We start from the raw sequence: 23,702 nt of genomic DNA on the forward strand, positions 1-23,702 counted from the left end.
TAATTACAGAAGGTGCTGTGGCAGGTTAACTGGTGCTGTTCTACTGGCTAGGGCTCCCTCTAGCCCTCACCATTTTATTTTTCTTTGTTCTATCCACCATCTCCCTTCCTAAGAAAAAGGTCCAGTATCAACATAAAATAGTAGGTTAGTGACTTGTTTTCATATGAGCTTCTTTTCTGGAAGAAAAAGAGTTGTTTGCTGTAATCTAGGAGCAAAATTTGCAAGCCTGCACAATGCATCAAGTTTGGCAAGATAACCAGAGCCCGATCTGTTCAATCTACTTGAATCTATTTGAATAAAAAGGAGGAGTACGGTGTCATAAGTCGGTTGTAAACCAAGTTAAATCAGGAAACCAAGGCTGCTGTCTCATCAGACTTGATTCAACTCCATCTGGAGTAGCCATTTTTAGACACTAGTGGCAGCTCTACAAAATCTCAGGTTACCACACCCTGCCACGCTGTACCAAGAACTACAGCTTGCCCTCCACCTGTACACACCTTTTAGATTCCAGCTTTAAATTGTTATTCTTCCAAGCAGAGACAAGGCCACAACAGCCCTTGCTTCACCTGTTTGGGCTGGCTTCTTGGGAATAAGCTCACCATTCATGTAGAAAGTAGATATGAAGAACTCTGATCATTTCATGCAAATAAAAACCATCATCAAGTAATATTTAATAAAGTTTATTAGGTTACTGAGTATTATCTACAGTCATAAAATAGAAAGTCAGAATTTAAAACTGTACAAAGCAATGTACTGGTGAAGTGAGAAGAGATGGAAGCAAGGGAGCACAAAGAACATTAGACATCGGGAGAACACAGCTGCTTCCCTGGAGTTCTGGAAGACACTGGTTCAAGTTGAAGGCAACCAAGTAGGGCTCCATACACATGGAATTTTCTTGTGTTCCACCCTGTAACAGAAACTAGTACAAACCCCTATGTTAAAAAAATCATATATTAGATTAAAAAGGGGCACATCGCACCCCACCCAGTCTTGGCACCAATTCTGTGCTTTAAAAAATATACTATGCAAGTAGTTTATTTTAAAAAAGGTACCCTACAGCAGCTGTTTAAAACATGTTCTTATACATACACCACAAATATATATATTAACATTTTCAACACCTAAACTCATTTGTACCTACACAGAACTGAAGGGATAACTCAAGAGCAAAAAACCAACCACACAAACATTTTTCAAGACAAAGAAATGTGCAAAATAACCCCAGAAAGGCAGCATAGTAACCTGTGGATAGGTCAAGAGAGCAGCTCCTGCTAGTAAAGGAGTGTCATCCTCTTTACTTGGCTACTGAGGTGATAATCTATTTGGGATGTGCTGATTTTGCCTGAATTGCTTGTCCTGTTTATTGCAGTTCTCTCCTGCCCCCATCCCCAGCTCTGGAGAGGTTCAGTTTCTTCTTGCTGTACATGAAGATCACACCACTGGCCTCTGTTAAAGTCTCACAAGTTACATTCCACAGCAATCACGTTCTGGATTTCTCATCTGCTGATGGTACTTCTGCAGCTACGCTGCTACCACCTTCTCTGGGACAACTTCCCACCCCCAAGCAAGAAAGAGAACTAATCCTGCTGCATAGTTAAGTGGAGATTATGCCAACGGTCTATGACAGAACAAAGCCTGGTTTGGATGACTAAGCCGCTTATCTAAGAATTCCTTGGCAGAGCCATTAGAGAAACACATCAGTATGTTTCTCCAAAGGCTTAACATGGAACAGGCTATACAGAAAGCAGACCTAAGATGGCAGGACCTATAGCTGTGTAACTAATCTCAGCTCATACAGCCCGTCTCACCCTATTGCAGGAGAAGTTTGTCCCTTCTCTGTCCCCACATCAGCAAGGAACCCCTGATCCCAGACTAAACCCTGCAGTTTAAGTCAAGAAGAGGGCAGCTGAAGGCATGGTATGACTGCTCAATCAACTGAGTCAAACCCACTAAGAGGCAGCAGAACAGAGAATGGAGTGGGAGAACTGAGAAAGCAATGGCGATAAACAAGAAAGCAGGATTCACTGTCTATGAAATAACATTAGAACATGGTGAGAAGTCCTGACAGAGATACAGACATCAGTGACATAACCACTTTCTCCACATTAATAAGTGTCCTGGTGGAAAGGTTCTTGGTTTTGGTGTTTCAGGGTTTGGGGGTGGGGTGTTTTTTTGGTTTTTAAAAACTCAGCAATTAATTCTTCTTGGTATTCCAGACTCCTCCCAACTCTGCTGGCCACCCCGAGCCTTTCCATTCTTAGGACCTGGTCTTAACATTTCTAGTCCTAATGCCTCCCTTCCCCCAAATTATGTTCTTCCCTTTAGCAGTACAGAAAAATCATTCACTCCTAGGCTCTACAACCCAACGAACGCAGTACAGCCTTTTCTCAGGAGAATCAGGGAAGCATAGAGCTTCTGTAAATGTTCCTTTTTTAAGTGTGCTGGGGAAGTGACTTCCAAAGAACAAAACAGTTGTGAAACAAGGATTACTTGAGAGCTTGCCAATAAGGGCACGTGGAAACTTAAGCAGTGGCAGGAATACTTTGGTCAAGGAGTTCCAACAGTAGCGATGACATGAGGGTGGAGAACCCATTGCCCAGTGGGTCAGCTCCAGTATTTTGCCTTGGTTCCAACTTCTATCCTTGAAGATGAAGGTCATTGGTAGAGCAGGTAACTCTTGAGGGAGGCTGGCAGTGGCAGTGTAGGGATCTCATTCAGTCTTTCCTTGCCCAGAGCAAGCCTCACAGCTCGCCGACACAAGTCCATCAAAGGCAGTGGTTCAGCTGGGAAAAGAGACCCAAGACATTAACATCCCAACCCACAAGTTACACATTCATTTTGCTAGTTCTAAAAATCCTCCAGGACAGATTGAGCAAGAAAAATTAGTGCCTGGCATGTTTATAGGACCCAAGCCATTCAGCATTCACATATCAGCAACCTCAGCTCCTCAAATAACACAGGCAGAGCATGATGTTTCTGTAGAGGTTAAGCCATACATGTGCATAAACAAAAAAATACTAGAATCCCCTAATGGGAGTCCCCCCCTCTGCAATACCATTCATTCAAGTCAGGACACATCTTCTAGCTTGTGCCTCTTATTGCAGTATCCAAAAACCTTTATAAGAGATTCACTGAAGTAAAAGACTGCAGCAAACAGTTTGATAGCATCCTGTGGAATGGGTACCCAGAAAGTACTATGATTTGTTTCTTACGATAACAGCTGTCAACCCCTTCATTTGCACTACATACTTCCCATGAAAAACAAAGCCATCTGTCAAAGTTTCATGTCACTACTTGTATTGTGACATTTTCCATTAGAGGATTCCCTCCTGTATCATAAACCTGGGAAAGATACAAGCCTTTGGCTATCGTTTTTCCATCCTGTACTTATAAACACTGAACAAGATAATACTAGTTTTTCAGGAATGGCATATGGGGCCCTTTGATGCTGAAGAGTCAGTCACAACATCCAGGGGACTAAGGTCAAAGCCAGAGTTAACACATCACAGCTGCACAGGAGGAAGATACAGATTAGTTTCTCCCAGGTTCTGTTGCTAAGTCTGTCAAAGCTCACCTTTACACAATTTGCTGCTCAAGCCTATGGGTTTCTCCTCCCCCTAGAGAGGGCTAACACAAAGACATCCCAAATTAAGCAGATAACTGGACATCCTTCTAATAGCCTGAGGGCTCAGCATGCACCATTAGAAAGCTTCCTTTACAGACATCTTGGGCTGAACACAGACACCTGAAAACATCCACAGGAATGGAAAAGTTTGGCTGAGAAGCTGCAATTTTCAGGAACCTTGATAGATGCCAAAGCTCTAGCTTCCACTGCTACAAGCCAAATTAATCTGACTGTTCATACAGCTGTTTTAAACAGCTGAGAGACAGGGAAAGCTTAGTTTTTCTGAGCATGGTCATGTTACTGCATTTTATTTTTTTTTTTTTAAACAGAATTAATTCCATCAATAAGGTGGATACAAGTCTCTTCCTTCCAGGTTCAAAGATAACAGCTACCATTAAAAGCTCAAACAGAAGAGTGTTGTCAGTAGCCTCTGATCAGGCCACTCCTGATTCTACTTTGGAAAAAGTAAACAGTCATACTGCTCCATGTAGAAAACACTTCCAATGAAAAGTGGAGAAAGCTAATTTTTATCTAGTTTTTGGCAAAAAGTCTGTGAGAAGGAGAGTTTGTTAGCTGAGGAGAGACTTGGTAACAAAGTCAGGAAATGCACGCTTGAATTGGTCTGTCTCCTCAAGTTAACAGCCAGAGCTGAACTAATGCCCTTTTTACCCCCCCTCCTTCCCCGCTATGGATCACAAGCTATTACCTGCTCCAGGGGAAGCTGCAGTGGAATGTTTTTTCTAGCAGTTCTCCAAAGTTCTCCCAGCGCTTCAAGCATTAATTATTCCTGAGGAATCATGCCTCTATATGCACACCTCTTTTACACTGATAGCTGGGTGGAGAGCAAACAGATCTGTCAGGGCAGCGCTGTTGCTTCCCAAGCCCCGCCGTTTGTCAAGCATGTTCTATGCCACAAGTGCAAACATGGCTGCACTCAGCCCAAGGTACTGCTGGGCTTGCCTCCTCCACGCTGCCTCTTCTGCAGGGCCAGGTCTCTACAGCTGGACTGCACATCTCAGCTCTGGCTGTGATACTGCCAGGGAAGCCTAGTACTGGCAGCACTCCTTTGGCACTTCCCAATGTAGCTTATTCTTAAACCACTGGGGTACAAATATGCTGTATTCAAAATCTGTCCCACTTCCTCCTGCTCTGTATGGCGATAGCTGGGACAGAGACATTGTCTAGCCAGCATCCCAGAGAACAAGGGGCTCTAACCTTCAAAGCCTATAGACATTAACATAACAAGTACATTCCAGTTTAGCAGCCTTAAAAGGAGAGGATCTTCTTCCCACAGAGATTAAGAACAAGAACTTTGTCCTCATCTAGTTTGCACTGATAACCCAGCCTGACAGAAGATGTTGAGACCAAAAGAGAAAGCACACACATCTCTGACCTCCTTCCATTCACAAGCACTACAATCACTGGACAGTGTTGCTATTGAATGCTCAGAAGTGGTTAGAGCCAGACACCTTCTTTCTGTCTGTGCCAAAATAGCGTCCCGTCATTCCTGGCCTTATGCCCACAATTCACTCCTATGCTGAGAGCACATTACAACCAAATCCAATACTGGAGGTGGCCGTTTCCTTGCTAAGTGCAGTTCTGTGCCAACAACTCCACAGACTTGCTGGCTTTGAGGGGAGCTGCAGATTTTGGCTTTGACCCTTCAGAAAAACCTGGTTACTGGAGCTGCTGCCATTCTGTAAGCTGTTGTGGCAGATCGAGCTAGGTTTCTTTCCTTTGGTGAGAAAGTGCTCTGCCAAGAGTTCTCTATTTGGTCTTGCTGAGTTGAAGCACTTGTGGATTTTGCTCCTATCCCTTTGCAAGGCTTTCCTGGTTATTCCGACAGCTCAGTTTTTCTGGTGCCCAGTGTCAGCTTTGTTGTACCTCATGTCACCAGTGCCAGGGGTTTGGCATTGCTGGCCCAGCATTAGAACATGTTCTAAGCCCAAATAAAAGAGCCCAGTATGCTACAGCCTTTGGGCAGACACTGTTCTGGAATGCAGGGGAAACACTACTCTTTTCATATCAATACTGCCAAATTTATTTCACTAACAACATAAATCCAGATTTTAATCCACTTCCTTCACCTCTCTCCTCCACCCTACCCAGAGGACTGAGTCACAGTCTGGCCCAATGGGAACTTCTGACTATGAGAGATAACAGACTTTAGCACATTTGGACAGCCAAATTACTAAGCTTAGCTAGAGATTGATGTCCCTATTAGTAAAAGGCCTGGCATGCAAGTTGGGCTGGCTACAATATCCAGCCCCATGCTAGAAATGAGCGCACCCTGCCCTGAAAGAAGTAGAGAAGTGAGCTACTTTTTTGAAAGATGAGACATGCCCATTTCCTTAGATAGGGACAGCTCTTCCCACTCTTGCCTGCACGGGATTTTAAGTCCCTTCATTAGACATTCAAGGAAGGTAATTGTTCCTCAGAGACTTTTTCCTGTAAAGAGACACCAGGATTACATTGCCAATAACGCAACTGTCCAAAGGACATTCCTGCTGATACTTTGGTAGCAATATAGAAAGGTTTGTCATCTCTCAATAGACAACTGGCATCACCTCCTCCCACTGTACAGCCTCCCCAAACCCTGCTTGCTCCCTGCAGTGCCTTGGTAACAGTACATGTGTACAGCCAGACAAGCTTCTTGAACTAGCCATTAAGGATTCAGAGCTGTATCCAGCAATCCTACTGCTGACATGAAATCCTCACCTCTCTAGCAAAATTAAAACCCTCCCCAGGATGGTCTAGTAAGCCTGCGCTTAAGTAGCACACAGATCTGTGCTGCTAGAACAAATAGAGGGAGTTATACTCACGGTCAAGTCCATTCAAGTAGCGCATCCGTATTTCACAGTGTCCCCACACTGCGCTTACCACTGGATATAGCTTTTTCCCTTTGAGTCCTCGAAATGCAACACCCATGTATTGCCCATCGACAATGAAGCTCAGCGTCCCATCATCCATATCCAGAACCACCAGGAAGGAGTCCGGCACAATGAAAGTTTCATCCGGTTCTAAGAAGGCAGGATAGGTTTTACTTGGCTGGTTCTTGCCATCGTGGTACAGTCTGTTGCGCCCAAGGTCCCACCCCCAAGATTCATGGTTATTTCCTACAAGCGTCGTGTACCCTACTGAATGCAAAGGGGCATCTGCTGTTGCCACCCCTACCACAGCATGCGTGCCTCGCTGCCTCATTGCCCACGTGATCTGCCACACATGCAGTCCTCGTGTATATCCCACTTTGCCTCTGATGGCATCTGTACTCTGAGCCACCGGATGCCGGTGAAATATGAGTTTGTCATCCTCTTTCACAAATACATTCAGCGAGCGATCATCATTGTTCCATGAATGCAATAACTGGACTTCATATGATACTGGAGGCATGTCCAGTAGCAAGTCCAGACGTGTGGGTTTGCTGTAGTCGAGTCCTTGGAGTTCCTGTTTCAATGGCCTGTATACAGGGTCCCTCATATCCACCGTCTTTATCCCACCTGTGACCTTCTGACCCATTGTGTGTTCTGATTTTGCCTATTCGTAGGCTCCCAAGGCAAGCTCATCGATTTACCCGGCCGCTCCTGCTGTCATGCAGCCCTTCAGAAAAGGTTGCTAGGAGACCTTGTCAAGATGTGCACCAGTCAGTATTGCCTAATGGATGGAAATAAAAACAAGAGACCAGTTAAACATTAGCACATACAGCCTTGTATGCAACGTTTACAGAGCGGTTTGAATCGTTTATCCCGACAACTTGTCCTTCCTTTCCACCAGCAAGGAAGGGTAATGCACGCTCCTTATGCGGTATACCCTGCATAGCAGAGATAACATATAGATCAAATAGACAGGTACTAAGCTTCTAATGCCACCTTCAGAAACACAGTTTCTGCTTCTTTGTCTAAGGAAGGTATAGATTCAGCCACCAGAGCTCATCCTCTCTTTACAGTGAATGCACTGCTCCTTATTACTGCATCACTAAACCTTAAGAGAGCACATCTGTATTTAGGCTGCCTCCAGCAAACCTTGCTTTTACATCATGATCACCTATATGTTGTCCAGGCTGGAAAATTCGAGAAAAGAGTTTATTCAATGCAGAAGACTCAGAACCCAGTACACAGTAATGCTTGAGACTTAAATTTTTCCTGATTGTCTTCAGTTGGTAGGAGGACTGGAAAGTGTCTTGTATAAGCATAATTTTGCCTGGTCTCCCAGCCGTAGTTCATACCACAAGGTCAGGCTGAGCAAGACATCCCAGTGAAGGCCCAGGCTGCCCACTGGTGTTCACTGCTCCAGCTCCTTCCAACCACCATGGAGAATTTCTTCTCCTGCCAAAGCCATCTCTATAGCTATCCACAATGGAGCCAAAACACACAAGGCATTTAATACTCAGAGAAAGAGTCCAAACAGCTTCAGTCAATTTCTCAAAGATAGACCTGAGTTTACAACTGCATCGTCTTTGGACCCTGTAGTAACATGCTACAGCTGACTAGCAGTGAGGGATTAGTTTATGTGAATAACTGCTCTGCAAAGCTTTAGTCTGAGCTGCCCCTAGCAGGAAAGAGTGGCATTACTGAATAAACTTCTCCCTCTGCTGCTCTAGAGAGGTTGGAACTAGCCTTCAGAATGCAAAACATTCATAAGTATAGCTTCCACTATAGGGAAAGCAAAGCAGGCTGCATTTCAGGAGGGATGTGTTTGTGTTCTAGCTCAAGAGCAGCATCACAGTTTGACTGGTAAGCAGAACAGGCACTACAAACAGGCCTAGTACCTGCAATGTTTTTCCAGGGTCCAAACCAGCCTATTCATGTAACACACCAGATCAGCACTTTGTGTTCTCCTAGCTGGTACGCCAGGGCTTCCTTTGCAGTGCTCCCAGATCTGACAGACATTAGATGAAGACAACTAAACTCCAGCCTTCCTTTTTTGACTGACAGTTGTAAAGGAAAGTTCTTGGGGAACCTCTAGGATGTAAGCATCCCCTGGAGTAAAGGCTATATACTGCAAAGACACACGCAAGTATTGCCTCTTGTTGTTGTTATTCAGCCATAAATAATTTCCTTCCCTCAGCACAAACAGCTTCAAAAGAGAAAGAAAGCATTGAACACAAACCATCTCCCCATAGCAGTGATCAAACAAGGTAGGAGCCAGGCAATAAAAATGAAAGCTTCTCCACCCGGAGAGTTACAAACCTTCTACAGATCAGCTGGCAAAGCAGCTAGCAGCCATTGATCCAGGTTTGAGGAAATAATTCTCTTCAACCCCACTAAAGTTTTGCTAAGTACCCCGGAGGCCTGACTGCAAGTCCAAAACAGCAGACAAAACCTGCTGGGTCCAGCCTCGGGGGACATCCATTCCAGCAGCTGCTGGCACTATTGGCCCCACTGAATTACTATAGTCAAGAGAGCAGATAAACCTGCTGTATGGTTTGTCTCAAATAAGCAGCTTCTCTTCTCCAAGAGGAAAAAAAATCCCCAGCTTCAGAGGCAGAGTCCAGGGGAAAGAGCAAGCTTCTTCTCACAGTTCAGCAGTTTTCCTTCCAAATTTCAGAGAAACCTCTAAAAAGTTTAAGCCAGCTTGGCTAGAGATACTAGCTCACTTTCGTACCTCTCCTCCAGCACTGCATCCACCGAAGTGTCTCTGCTCTCACTCAGCAACACAAACAACCCTCTAAGACAGCTGCCAAACTGGGGGCAGCTATTAGGAGAATTAGAAGTGGGAGGGGAGTGAACTAGCTTTCTAAGAAAAAAAAAAGTGTTATTTTAACATTTCCTGAAGTGAGGCAATCACACAGGGCTCCTGCCAGCTACAGTCACAACACTTACTCACAACTAAGGACCTCATCTGGCATAGAAAATAGAGCATGAATCAGATCTGGTTTAAAAATAAGGTTACTGGACATCAGCAGGAGGCTTCAGCTAGAAGGTGACAGGGAAGGCTCATGTATGCTCTGGGTTAGGGATCAGTTCACCAGCTTCCCTACAGGTTTTTACTACTAGTCCAGGGTATGCCATTGGAACAGTGAGCTCAAATCTTGAAGTTCTTAAGTAAAAAGAGACAAGACTATTTTTTCTTTCCTTCCCTCCTTATTTTCAAGTATGGAGAGGAAAATGCCTGAGGTTCTTTAAAAGTCACATCCCAATGCACATTACTAGGCAGCAGTATAGCTATTTCAAACTATTCAGGGACCTCAGATGTACAGCACTGACAGACAGAAGATGATTCATTAAACAACTGCCATTTTAATAAGGTCCAATCACATTATCAGCTGGTAAGATAACTGAGACATCCTGCAAGTTAAATAAGTATCATCCACATCAAAACAAACCCTGAATTAAGTAAGCCAGCTGGTCAACAGCTGAAAACAAGCAAGTAACAGCAAAACCAATTGAGGGATGGCAGAGTCACTGCATGCCAGCGCATCATCCTCCCCAACCCATTTAGTTGTTCTGCCCCACAGCTCAGGTGCTTGGGCCCAAGTGTTTCCATGACACATGGGCACTCCCAGCCTCTAAGGGCACAGGCTCCCATGCTCTGTAAGCCTAAGGAACAGCAATATCTCAAACCAAGGGATCCCAAGAACAGGAAGGATACAGACATGAGCTGAGCCGCTGGTGGACAAGTTCAAGTACACTGTTGTAACTGTCTTCCAGGGACTTTGACACAGCATCGCAACAAATCCTACAAACCCACCTAGTAAGTTGCTTGATCTACTTTGTCAACTCAGCACATGTATTGCATGCAGTTATTCAAGGGTTTAACAGCAGTTCCTCCCAATCATCCCACTGTCCCATCTTTAGGTCCTAATGCCTGTGTACTCAAGTTCTCCGTTTTATACCTCAAAGCTGACACCAACTCTGTTATGAAGAGATTGGTGAAGTCACTCTAACTGGTGTCTTAACTTCCCTGGGAAAGGCACATTAATGCTGACCAGAAGCAATAATTTTTAAAATGTTTCAGTGTAAGGTATTTGCTCAGGCTGGGATAAAGACAATCAGGCTGCTGAGACTGAACTGAATCAGTGGTGTTCTACAGAAAGAACCAGATGAACTACCTGGTGTTCCCAAGGCCTATGGCATACGGACAAAGGCTGTCAACAAGGCACTGGCTAAAACACACTTGGAAGTCTACAGGCAAATTCAGCTGTTGGAACTTTGATTAGGATAAAGGAACAAAACATTGGCAGAGGAGGAGAGGCAGAGATTTCCTGAGAGCTGTACAGTACATGTGAGAACATTGTATAGGAAGCGAGAACCAAAACAAAGCAGACTGCAGGAGTACTGGTGCAGACTGCTTTGAAGCACAAGATGCTCAAGAGAAGTAAGACACTACAATTCTGTGCTCTTCATTAGCAAAACAATGCCTCATTCTTTACAACTTTTTGCCTTTTGCCAACATAAGTTTCATCATCTTTCTCTCAAGGCTGCTGCACCAGTAAGGGAATCACCACAGTGAAAGCCAACAAGGACTTCTGAAGCAGCTGGGATAGCATACTGTCTCTGCCCGCTCCAAAGAGAAAGCAGCCTTTCCTGAACACAAGCACCACTCACCACTTGCATTAGTTATGACTCTTTCCCTAGGCAGACTAACACTAAATGAAGGACAAAGGCCAGAATCAAGAAAAGAAAAGGGGAAAGAAAAAAGAGAAAAAAAAGATTGGAACAAAGGGGTCGATTAGAGTGAGAGCAGGTCAGATACTGAGCACCATATGCCAAGATTTAAGTGCAACATGGCTCCTTATTAGGGCAAGGCAACAATTCCTGCTCAGAGCTGGCTCCACTGTTCCTGGCACTAGCTTGGTCTAGAACTGCAGAGTGGCTCCTTGCCCTACAGTCAGGAAGCACAGTTATGCCCTCATTTTTTGAAAGGAAAAGCCTCTTCATGCACAAGACAATACAGGCACTTTCCCTCAGCAGCACATATACACAAAAAGCTTACCCTCTTAAAGGAATGGATTAATGCCCTGGGCAGCTTAGTTTGAGACACAGCCAGCCATAAATGAAAAGATATGCTAGGGAATTAGCTGCTTCAAAAATCTTTGAACTGTTACAGGTTTAAGTACAAATGTAAGCACTGAAAGTGCTTTTATCTATCATATCAACAGCTCAGGCTTGCTGCAATTATGCTCTCCTTTATAAACATGAACTCATCCCCATGATGCTCTGTTCTGCTCTCATGCTATTTTCAGTTTTATTGTTAACCTTCTGGGCTTAAAAGCTTTGGAACAAAATTATAACAGTGTCTCCGAGAAAAGTGCTCACTGCTATTTTCAGTGAGAATTAGATCTCCCTCAGTTTAGCTGTTCAGAGCAAGTAGGCAATTTGCCATACTAGAAAGATACGCCAGTTTTCAAAACAACTGCTTGCTGCAAATAGATCAAGGCAGGAGACAGCAAAGACATTTCAATGGAAGGTGTCGCAGTCCCTGCTGCCAAATGGGGAGAACACAGCTCTGCAAAGAAAAGTATGTATATGGCAGAGCAGTTTGTGTCCAACTTCTTCTGTTTAGGCATTGACATGAACCAGGCAAAACAACTGCCTACCACAGACCTCTCCAGCTGAGGCATTCACCTTGATTTAGTTCACCAAAATGCTGTGTACAACAGAGCAGAGCCGTACTCTGTGCCCATGGGCATATTTACCACCTTCAGCTGGCAGTGAACCTCAAAATGCAGCCAAGAACCCAGCTAGGCAGATGTCATGCAGGTAGCAGTCTCAACTATCCACAGCAGAATATTTGGTCCCCCAGTATGACTCAAACAACTAAATCTCTATTTCAATTACTTCCCTAGTGTCCCCCAAAACCTAGAGGAACACCTTGCAAACATGAGGCTAAGCAGTGCCCCTTAATTCACACAGCTAGATTAAAAAAAAAAAGTCATCTACATTCAAAACAAGGCTCCCTATTGCTCCCAGACAATTCACCTCATTCCTACCTATGCTGGCATTCAAACCCATTCACCTCATCTGAACACACCCTAGAAATGCAGTCCAAGCTATCAATACAGTGAACTTACACCAAAGAATACTCACCCAAAATGCCCTCATTGTTTTATCTGAAGCCAAAAGGCTAGTCCCATACAAGTTTTATCACACAGTGGGAGGTTATTTCAGGTAGCTACATCTCAAAGTGACATAGGAATTTCAACAGGCTGCTGTGCAGATTTTCAGCTCCATTTGGAAGCAACTTGCACAGCAGCAAGAGCCCTCAAAGCCCCAGTGCAACATCTGCACACAAGGCAAAGTATTAGTACTAGCCGTTCAGGAGTCACTGTCACTGCCGGTTCCATTAACCAACCCAACTCCCGAGCTGCCCAAGTGCCGCCAGAGGCTTAGTGTAGCATCGATGGTTCACAACTGAAAAACCCAGAGCATAAAGAGTTCTAGAAGCATCCTCTCCAAAACAAGGGGAAGCAAAAAAAACCACCTTACTGGAAGATGCCTGCAGTTGTTTAAGCACCTGTGAAGCACTCACTTAGCTACTGAAAACATCTGTTTTCTTGAGGCTGAGTACTGGCAAACCATTCTCCTTCAGTTACAAACTTTACCAGAAAGGACCAGAAACACTTCAGGCAGTTACAAAAAGTTTGTTAACTTTAGTTCAGAAAACCTATGGCTCCTCATAGGTCCTCCCTTGCTCTGCAGCTCAACATCTGTCTGGAACATCAATTACAAGAATACATGAAAGCTCTGAAATTCCTTATTCCTGACCCAGTCTTACTTTAAGTCTATTTCTTCAAATCAGTTCACTGTGGCTCTATTTCCCCCCCCCAGTATTTATTAAGTGTACATCTACAGATAAGAGGCCAGACCTTTAAACACCTAGCGTACTCTGGGTGCCCTACAATGAATCAGAGCCCTACCCTAAAGATTTCCAGCCTGATAAACCTCAGGAGAAGGTAAGAAAAAATATATATATATTCTGCACATGGTCATTTACTTGCTTACAGCTTTGGAAAGCTGAAGTAAAAGATCCCAGACAGTACTACTGAATGAGACTAAAAACCCACTGTAGTTTTGCTCAGGTTTCCATGATTTTACTAGAAAAAAACATTAAGTAAACTTGGTCCATTTTCTTGGGCTGAATGTTCATCCCACAAGCCAACAGTCAAAGGAGCTACACTACTCCTAGTTTGCTGACTAACCTGCTGGCAGCAGCTTACCTGGGGTCACCTGCATACAACTAGCATGTCAGAAACTCCCCACAAAGACCCTTCACAGTGCTAGCCCTTCTTTAAGGTGATCTCTAGAAGCTGCTTCAACACCAGAGGTTTTTTCCCTTCCTCCCTTGGTGGTGCTGAGAAGAACAGATCCCCGATCACGTAGACCTGTAAAGCCAAGTTAAAAGCCAAGATGGATCAGCAATGCTACAAGACATCCTAACTGGGGTGGAGAGAGAACAACTTGCATGCCTCAAATAGCATTCAAACTTTAGCCCCAAAGAACCAGGACACTCAATTTGCCCTGGCGTTAATTCTTAGCATCAAAAATATACCTCCTTACTTGCCCTGTGTATTTCTGCCTACTGCAGAAACTGGTCACAGGAAGGCTGTGACACCCCATCCAGCACTGATGCCATCACTTACTTGACCAGCAGTCTGGCTTTAGCACCCTCCCCACCCCACTAAATATTGATCAAACCTTGGGGAAAAAAAATAAAGCTCACCTATGCTGTTGAAGAAGTTTTCCAGTGCTGTGTTAGCAGAGACCAAAGCAGCTACAGAACAGATGACAGGAACAACTGCCCTAACAACATGGTTAGAGCTAGTTTCGGAGTGTTGCAATTTTGCCTAGATCAGGGCTGGGCAGGCAACCCTCATTGCATAGCATTGGTTTTGGCAGCACTGTCAGCCTCACTGCTATCTTGCTCTGCACAGAGAAGGTTGCCACAGGGGCAGCTTCCTCAGCCCCACCTACTGAAGAGCAGAAGCAGTTTGGCTCAGCAGGTTTAGCAGTTGGCAGGGCTGTGTGGCCTCCACAGAAAGTGAAACTGCAGTCACTCCGAGATCACAAGAGGTTGGGCAAGGAAGAATTAAGAAAGATGGCACATTTCCCAGCAAACAGCAAAAAGGAAAGTCCTCCAGCAGAGCGACAGGCCCCTGACAAGTAGCTGTGCTCAAGATATACCAGGGATGGGGAGAACAAGACACTTAGTATTTGGCAATGCTTGATTTACCTAGACTACAAAGTTCACAAGCCGCCTTGCTAAGCAAACAGCCTCATTCATCTACTAAGCAGACACCAAGAGCTCTGCTCTTCTGTACATGAGGCAGCTAGCATAAGCATGCCCACCCTGATACATACCACAAAAGGCTTCTGTCCAAGGAAGACAAGAGCATGTCAAACAACACTGCTAGGACTTGCAACCACTAAGAATCAGCTTGTCTGTATGAACACAGCACTCCAGTGTTCTCTCCTTGGGATGATTCAGACAGTTTCTGCAGAAGTTTCTAGCTATTTGTGCGATGTTGAAAGGCAGTGTGATGAAGGCAGCATGCCCTCTTATGCCATGTATGGAGCATCTGGTTCTCAAAAGCAAAGCACTGAAGTTACACAGAGTAGCACATCTGAGTAGACTAAAACCTGAAGTAACAACAACAATCACCCAGCCTGAACTAAGCCACTTACTAGAAACTAACTTAAGCAAGTTTCCACTGTCCACCTACCCAGCCAGTTCCTGCTAACTGCAGTGCTGCATAATCTAGCAGAAAATACTACTAAGCAACAGAAGAGAGGTTACTTTGCAAAGTATTTGTAATGATGGAAGCAACTCAGATAAAAGGAGTTCCACAAGTTTCTGTCAGAAATATTCTCTCCTATTAAAGGCTAGTTAGGAATGGCAGTTTTGGTTGCAGAGAAACTAAGATATGTCTTTAAATGAAAAGAGTGAACTCAGGGTGGTTTTCCTCACAGAGGAAGTTTAGTAGATGTTTCAGAAAGGTCATTAGACTCTTTACAGCTCTGTATAAGGTAGCTCGCAGGTACCTTATGAATGCCAACTGCATGTTAAAGACCATGCACAATGTTTCCTCAAGGCTCTTTGCAATAGCTTCTCAGAGGCAGATTCCAGCCATTTGCCTGCTCTGGCAATGCCATCGTTGGTGGGCATCAAGTCTTAAAATGGTCAAATATTTCGAGTCAAGTTCTCCTTTTCACTCAAACCCTGTACTTAAAGTGACAGACTCTCTTCCCTAATAAGCCTTCATAACCACAGTGGAACATGTATTATTTCACAGCCTCTCCCACTTATGACTAACCTGTACTCACAGGCACAGCACTAAGATCAGCATGCCGAACTGACATAATGGCTCTGTCCACCAGCACAATCCATGACCTCTCATCTATCCCACATGCCTGAGCATACTTTGTAGTGTATTGCAGAAAGGATTGTTTCGTAACAGAGATGCGGGGCTAGAGACTTTCCTTCCTTAAACGACAAGTGGTAGTAAAGTATCTCATCAGGACCTCTGCTTCCTTGCCTCCCTTGAGAAGAAGAGGAAGCCAGCCTGAGTGCCAGTAATCTTCATCCATAAAGACGCTGGGACCAGCTTTTTAGAAGATTCAGTCACTGCAAGCCATTACACTCTTGGCATGAGGCACTGTTAGTGCCTCTTCCTATGGTCAGTCTACTTAGACCAGTACTCTAAAGCAATTCTTTTGTACCTTTTCCAAAACTACCTTGAGGATGCTTTGTCCTCAGTATTCTGAGGACAGCAGCATTAGAAAGCTATGTAGGTTAAACAAGTACTACACTGCTGCCTTCAGACCTCTGCATTACCAACAGCACAGTTTCTCCTTATCCCCTTATCTGGTGTGTCCATTTCCTTTCTACCCTTACTCATGGTCTCTGGCCTTTACAGAGCAAAAACTGTGTTCAAGTCAGGACAATGAGACTCTAGCTAGAAACAGTTCATTTATTGGTAGGGTAACATACAGATGTTAAAAGGAGTTAAGCAATTTGCTCTGTTTTCCCAGCATGCTAGTTGTACAGCAGAAGTTTACTCCAAATACATATCCCTAACATTGCAGAATATTGCCACACAGGCGTACAAGTGCCTGTACTGCAGATTAAGCAGCATTATATGGCGTAAGAAGGGTTGCTAAGCTGACCATGAGGCCTGAGAGAAGCCATGGTAAAGTATGCACAGTGAGTAGGAGCTGACTGAACAGGCCAGAAAGCCAGCAACTAAAGCTCTTCCCCCATAAGGCAGGATGGAGCCCTGAGCTTACCATCCCACATTGAACTGACTGCTCAGCATCTTAGCTAAGCACTGAGAAATTTAGCCAGAGACCCTTCCCATGTCCCACATCTGCAGCTGCAGCACTGACCTTCCTTACACCTCTCCCCTTTGCTCCTCTCTAACTTCCTGCTGGTCTAGAATATTTGTTTGTAGCCAACTGGTGAAATGCTGTTTTCCAGAAGTAACTTGAACCTCTGTATTCTAGCAAGTATTTACAGGCAGCTGTTACAAACCTAGAAGACTGACTTGATGAACTTGGGTTCCAGGTAGAATTCAGCATCCGAATCACGCTTGGTGCTACAAAGCGGATTGTCATGTGCTCAGATGACAGTCAGCTCAGCTAGCAGCCTAACCACCAACCTGTGGCTCTCAAGTTAGCAATACAAACAAGTGAATTGCAGACATCACTTGTTTTTAAATGCAGAAGTTGTGGACAGGCTGTAGTGGGGACATACTGCCAATGGATATCAGATGTGTCAAGTTCAGCTTTCAGCCATAGATCTGCACTCCAGATATATTCTTTTGGAGGAAATAGCAAAACAGCTGTGGTTTGGCAGTTCGGTCTGAGCTGAGACAGCACCTGTACATGGTGCTATTGGAGCAGGAAGATCCATGCAGTTCCCTTCTTCCTGTGAGAAAGTATAGGGAGATGTGACAGCAGAGGCACAAAGCAACGCAGCCACTGCAGATGGAGAGCCTGGAGAAAAACTACTAAATTGTTGCAATTACTATGCCCTTACGTACAGCCCTATTCCGACTTTGCACATGGTCATCAGCACAGCCATTCTGGAGTGCAAGCTGTTTATGGCTGATGCACTGGTTTGAGCAGCTTATGGGAGGCCACAGCTACGTGTTCCACCAGCATAGCAAGTTCTCTCCATGCTTCAGCATGCAGATATCCATTTAGAGAACACAGCAGCACCAGATCAAATGTCTTCCAGACCAGGCAAGACATACTTCCCACACACTGGGTTCTCATCTCACTGGTCATATTTGGCAAAGTCATATTTTTTTAGCTCCTGGTATCATTTCCAGGCTAGATCCATCAGACAAGTGATGCTTTTCCTCACTGCTTGTGTCAAGAATCCATTTTCTGGGGATGGAGTTTGCTTGTATTGAAATTAAGACTGTTTGATACGACTATGGAAGCTGCTCCCAGGTTGCTTCAGTGCAGTCTTTGCCTTAAGAAAAAGGCCCTAGTGTCTCGAGAGAGCTTATTCCAAGGAGAAAAAATGAGGCTAGCATAGATACACCAACTGCAGAAGTCACCTGCAAAAGGCACTGTCTTTTTGCAGTTCTGATTTCTTTGCATGCACTCAAGAGATGGCTCTGTGATCTGCTTGCGGACTAAGTACTATGGGAAATAAGTCACATAGGTAGCAGGAAGAAAGGTCACATGCAACCTTTTCTCACCTTGTCCAGAAGTTCACCTTTCTTACACCTTTGTACCTGTCCAACCACCTTCAACTGATTTTTCCTTATGTTACTGAGACTGTGTGTAAACAAGCACTGCTTCCAGAAAGAGCTTTGCATCCCTGTAAAGTTGAAATCTATGCTTGGCACATTGCAAACACAAAACTCCCCGGTTTTATAAACAAGCTGCACTTGAAAGACTAGTTTGCAGGACTGAACTACCAAGTACACTGCCTAAGAGTACTTGTCTTAAAACTTCCCTGTCCTTTAGTAGCCAACTCCATGCTGCTTTTCTGTTGCCAGACGTTCTTAAAATTAAAGAACAGCCCAGTTTTTAGAAATTCTTCTATAACCAAGGATTATACTGAGGCTTCTGTTCAGGTACCGTATAGTATTGCCCTTAGATAAAAAGCCTTTCAGAGAACAGGGCTGTCATTTTATCTGTACAAGGAGCTTTGCAACTCCAAGATAGCCAAGTGCTAATGCAGCCAGCAAGGAAGTGTCTCAAAGGAGCTTATCTTCAGGACCTGTAGGTTAGATGGCTACTCAGGAACAAGTCCCAGGGTCTTCCAGGGCTCTTAGTCCATGCTCACAAAAGGTCAAGAGAAGAACAAGCATTTAGAAAGTCTACCTTTGAACCATGCCTTAAAACCTAAATTGCAAAGTTATCAACAAAGGATGGTCCAAGTAGCATCAGGAAAATGAACAAGAATGACAAAGGACTGAAGAGGGACCTGCCCTGACAAAGTTAAACTACAACACTAGTCTGCTTTAGCTTCTCATTCAAAAGTATTTCAAACACAGTGACGAGGTTGGTTAGCTACTCAGCTTTTGTTGAAAACTGATCTGGAAGTGGGGAGAAGCAGGGGAAGCAGGACAGTCTACCCTTTCACTGTAGTTATGGGCTGGACCAGAGGATGATCATCAGGTCAGGCTTTGTTCCAGTGCAATGAAAACCACACAGTCCAACCATCTATTAGTTAGTGTTTTGTCTTCCTCCAGCCCTTCCCATCCCACTCCCCCACACCGCTGTACCAATGCAAGCATTAGTGCAATCACACTGAAGGTTGAATTGGGGAACCAATCCAGGATAATATTGTTCCCCAAGCTGTTTCACCACCCTATGCTACAGACATTTGCCCCAGCTCACAAGAGGAGCAGAAGCAAGCAGCAATTATTTTGACAGCCACTACCCTCCAGAAGCCATTCAAGAGGTAGAGTAGTAAACTGTTCAGCATTGGTGTTCGAAAAATAAAGTCAGCACCTGGCCAAGTTGCCATGCCTGCCTAATGTTTCTCCCTCCTTCCCTCCAGCACTGGAGCCGTAACATCCCAAGACAGGCTGCATTTAGAAAGGCATTTCCTCCACAATTAAACCACCATAAATTTTAAATAGTAGATGTTTATGATCAGAACTATTTGCATTAAAGAAGCCCACATAATCCATAAGCTACCCTCTGGCACAAGAGCTCCCTGCTTTTATTTATTTCCCACTTACTAATTTGCATCCTACACAGCCCACTGTCCATCCCTTATGTCCATTTAAGTATCCTGATTCATTAGTTTTGTCTGATAATCAGTAGATGGGAAGAGGAGCAGTGGGTGGAAAGAATGAAGCTTGAGATTTCTACCTCTGTCCAGAGTTTCCATTCCTGTGTCAAAAGCGCTTTTTTGCTATGACTGCAAGATTGGCCAAAATAAGCCATCAGGACAAAAGTTTTCGTAACAAAGCACTGCTTTCCCCTTGAAATAGTTAACAATGAATCACTGTGGTTTAATGCTAGCAGCAGCTGCATTAAAAGAAATCCACGCTAAAGTTTTCAGCAGTCACCTACCAAAACTCCCTTTCTGTCTCCTTCCTAGGTGACAGCAGGACAGAGCAAAGACACTTGTACAGCTGCATCTTGTGCTATCCTCTCCCAGTTCATGGGCAGTCAGCCTCCTATTTTAGCTATCTTTTGCCTAGAAGCAAATTTTTAGAAAGCCTCACTCGTATGCTATGTGTTTGAAGGAATGGGGGAACCAACATGGTTGGGCTTGTCATAGGCTTAAGAGTAAAACTATGCTATCCCAGTTGCTGGAAGCACTAGTTTAGCATCCTAGTTTTTTCCAGGATAGCTGCTGTGCTGCTTTCAGTGGGCAGAATAAGGCAATGCACAACACCTCCGTAAACACAGAGAGCCCGTCAAGAGTTCAGCGAAGTCATCTAGTACACACCAAGTACTGATACCTGCATGAGAACAGGAACTGAGCCCTCACTGTATTTGAGTCACAGATTTGAGTATTATACACCTGAAAAGCAGCATTTTCTCAAATAGATGGCTTGAAAATTTAAGGTACACAGCAGATTGTGAGGATTTCAATCCCCGCTCCTAAAAGCAATACAGTATACCCTGTCAGGAGACATGTGGAATCCAGCAGGATTCCTTCTCCCAGGAAAACTATTTGCAGTTTGAGCTATTTTAACATTAAGGTTGCCCAGCTACTGCCTCCTCCTTCCTCTTTTCATTTAAAGATGTCACAAGCACTGCTAACAGTAAAGCAAAAATCCCCACAACAGAGCAGCTGCCAAGCACCAGATTACTCAGCCTGTTGCCCTCAAATAGGTTTATTGTGTCTGAAGCTTCAGTACATGTATCAACATCAAATACATCTATGCCAGAGGGGAAGTTGTGCAAGTGTCTGGTACCGCTCATCAGCACTATGGAAAAAGCATAGTTGAAATCTGGGCCGTTTACTAGAAACAAATAATTCTTGGTCCATTACAACAGTGTCTCTCTGCTCCCTCCAAGCAGAGCGTTAGATTCTTACAGCACCACAAACAGAATACTGTTCTCTGCAAAAGAGGGCAGAGCAGCACATTCAGTCACAGCAAAAGCAGGGCCTTATGGTGCAGAACTGAAGTTGTGTTCCATCCCTGCTTCATTGCCGCTCCGCTGGGGAAGCTTCAGCACATCACTTCCTTGGATCTGCACTTCCCCCATTTCGATGGGCAGCAATACCATTACCAACCTACCACGTAGGGTATGAGAAAATGCTTTTTGCACAAGTAGAAGGTCAATGAAAGTGTTGCACACTTCTCATCGTTGCATCGCAGGGAGAGAATTGGGGCAAAAGGAGAACAACAGGACCACAGAGGATGGCCCACAAACTGCCTGCTGCTGAGGAGGAAATTCCAAGGCCCAGCACACTTGACACCGAGCAGGACAGTGTTCAGGTCCTCCTCACAATAAGCTGCTTTGTCCCTGACATTTAAGGAAGCAAGTTAGCTTTTCTTTCTCCTCCAGGTTTACAATTTATTTACATTTGCATCCTCAGCAACTCACTTGGCATCCTTTTCCTCACATTCAGCAATCATGCTCCAGTTCCAAGTTCATCCCTTTCATCCTCCTTTTTACAGTCTGCACTTAGTCACTGTGTTGACCTCTACTGTCACAGCAATCCCACCACAGCCAGGAGGATGGATGTAGAAAGACTCCCATGTAACTATGCATGCTTTTCAGGGAGGAAATAAGCAAGGCCCTCAGGCACGAGCTAATGAGTTTCCTGACTGACTCTTTTCTACCTGATCAGATACTATGACAATCAAATCATGAGACATAAGAAAATTATTTCTATAACCCTGGAGCTTAATGCAGTTAAGGACCTCTGCATAGCTACTGTGTCTTTCTACATGTGACCAGTGCTATAGCATAACCCAATCTATGCAGAGCTTTCAGTAGAAAAAAGGGCAGAGAAGGATGCAGTATAACAAGCACAACTTCTCCCAAAGCTCTTTCCTTCCACCAGCTCAAAAACTGCTGCTAGCAGCACCTTGTCACCAGCAGCCTGCCTCAGCCTGTACAGAAGGTTTCCCTCCACCCTTTCACCACCAGGTCAAGAGATTAAATTGGTTGTGCTCCTTCGACCTATCATGATAGTCCTGTCCCTCTTTAGAGAGGGGCTGACATCAAACAGTCAAACTAAGTGCCAAGCCTAGAAGCACTGCAGTTCAGTAACTCATTTTATATCTTGTCTTATTGAACGAGCCTGAAAGGTAGGCAGCATGGCTGCTAAGGCCTTGGGCAGGATTGCTTGGGAAGAAAAACATCTTCCAAAGCTACATTTGACTGATCTTAGTTATACCTTGCACGTCAGATCTGTCATCCTGGGGATTTAAAGGATATGAACTTTTTCCTACAATACTGAGGAGAAAGATAGTTTGCCTTGTTAATCATTCCCCCACATCCCAAACACCTTTTAAGGACACAATTCAGGATGCTGCTCCTTCCTATACATCCAGAAAGCAGAGGGAAGCTGCTTGGTCAGCATACTGCCTGCTTTCTTAAAACTTAGTCCTTCACTGCTGCCTGAGAAAGGATCCACCAGTTTTGTCTCTCCTACCACGTTCTTCCAGCATCCCAGAAGGGACAAACAACTACCAAGAGCTACACTGCACAGCACTGCAACAAGTTTTCAAAGGATTCAGAGGCATAGCATTGTATCAAGTAGTGCCAATTGCTATCACAAAACAAACCCCTGTATGACGACTGTACAAAACCTCCTGACATAGGGATGGATGGGCTCAGAGATAAAGAAGATAAAGAAAGCTTATGTGGCTGCTTTGAGAGCCTAGAAACACTGGTGTCCTTCCAAGGACAGCCTGCTCTAAAGGGAACGATACTATTGTCAAAGCAAAAGGTCTTGCTACTAAGCATTCAGCAATACTGCAGGATAGGGGGTAGTTGTGAAGTCAAATCGGAGTCAGATTTTGTTTTGTACCTCACCTTTGACGTTGAGACAAGACTGGAAGAAAGCTTTTTTTATACAAATGTTTAATTAAAGACGTTTTAGTAGTGATGCTGAGACTTGAAACGAGTAATTTCTCCTCTGTGTTTCAGGGTGATTTGTAGGACAGAAATTGGTTATGAGAGTTTTAGACAAGCTGGGAAACAAACAACTAAAAACCCCAGCTTCTAGCCTGGCTATGCAGGAAATAAGTCTTGTTGTCTATCAACTAATGAAGCAGCCTACCCACTTCCAGAACTTAACTGTTCTGATGATATCACAGCAAGATGCCTATACAAGCTTATTTCATAGAATCATAGACTAATTCAGGCTGGAAAGGACCTCTGGAGGTCTCTAGTCCACTCTCCTCCTCAAAGCGAGGGTCAGACTAGGTTACTCAGAGCTTTATCCAGTTTACTCTTGTAAACCTTCAAAAATAGAGACTGTACAACCTCCAGGCAACCTGTTCCAATGCTTGACAAGCTTCATGGTGACAAAACTCCTTATGCTTCGGGTTATGCATCTTCCTCCCTGTTCAAGTCATTCCAGTTTCTTAATCAGCCAGTTTCAGGTTGAATTTAGTGTTAATCCTCAAGTCAAATAAATCCTAAACAAGTCAATGTAGTTCAGCCTCTTGTACTGGCTGTTAGTGCCTTCTTACTGG

The 23,702-nt window shown here is 44.3% G+C and overlaps 1 protein-coding gene across 1 annotated transcript in view; it reads right to left on the reverse strand.

Annotated features, from left to right (window-relative positions):
- Positions 1-670: 670 nt before the first annotated feature.
- SPSB1 (splA/ryanodine receptor domain and SOCS box containing 1) overlaps positions 671-23,702 on the reverse strand; it is a 38,989-nt gene continuing 15,957 nt past the window's right edge. Inside the window, exons 2-3 of the mRNA XM_072883771.1 lie at positions 6,448-7,276; positions 671-2,783 (exon numbers count right to left, since the gene is read on the reverse strand). Of these exons, the coding sequence (XP_072739872.1) occupies positions 2,656-2,783; positions 6,448-7,141 (822 nt within the window). The 5' untranslated portion in view covers positions 7,142-7,276 and the 3' untranslated portion in view covers positions 671-2,655. The remainder of the gene's footprint in view (positions 2,784-6,447; positions 7,277-23,702) is intronic.

The sequence above is a fragment of the Ciconia boyciana genome, chromosome 19, assembly GCF_034638445.1.
Source record: "Ciconia boyciana chromosome 19, ASM3463844v1, whole genome shotgun sequence".
NCBI classification, from domain to species: Eukaryota; Metazoa; Chordata; class Aves; order Ciconiiformes; family Ciconiidae; genus Ciconia; species Ciconia boyciana.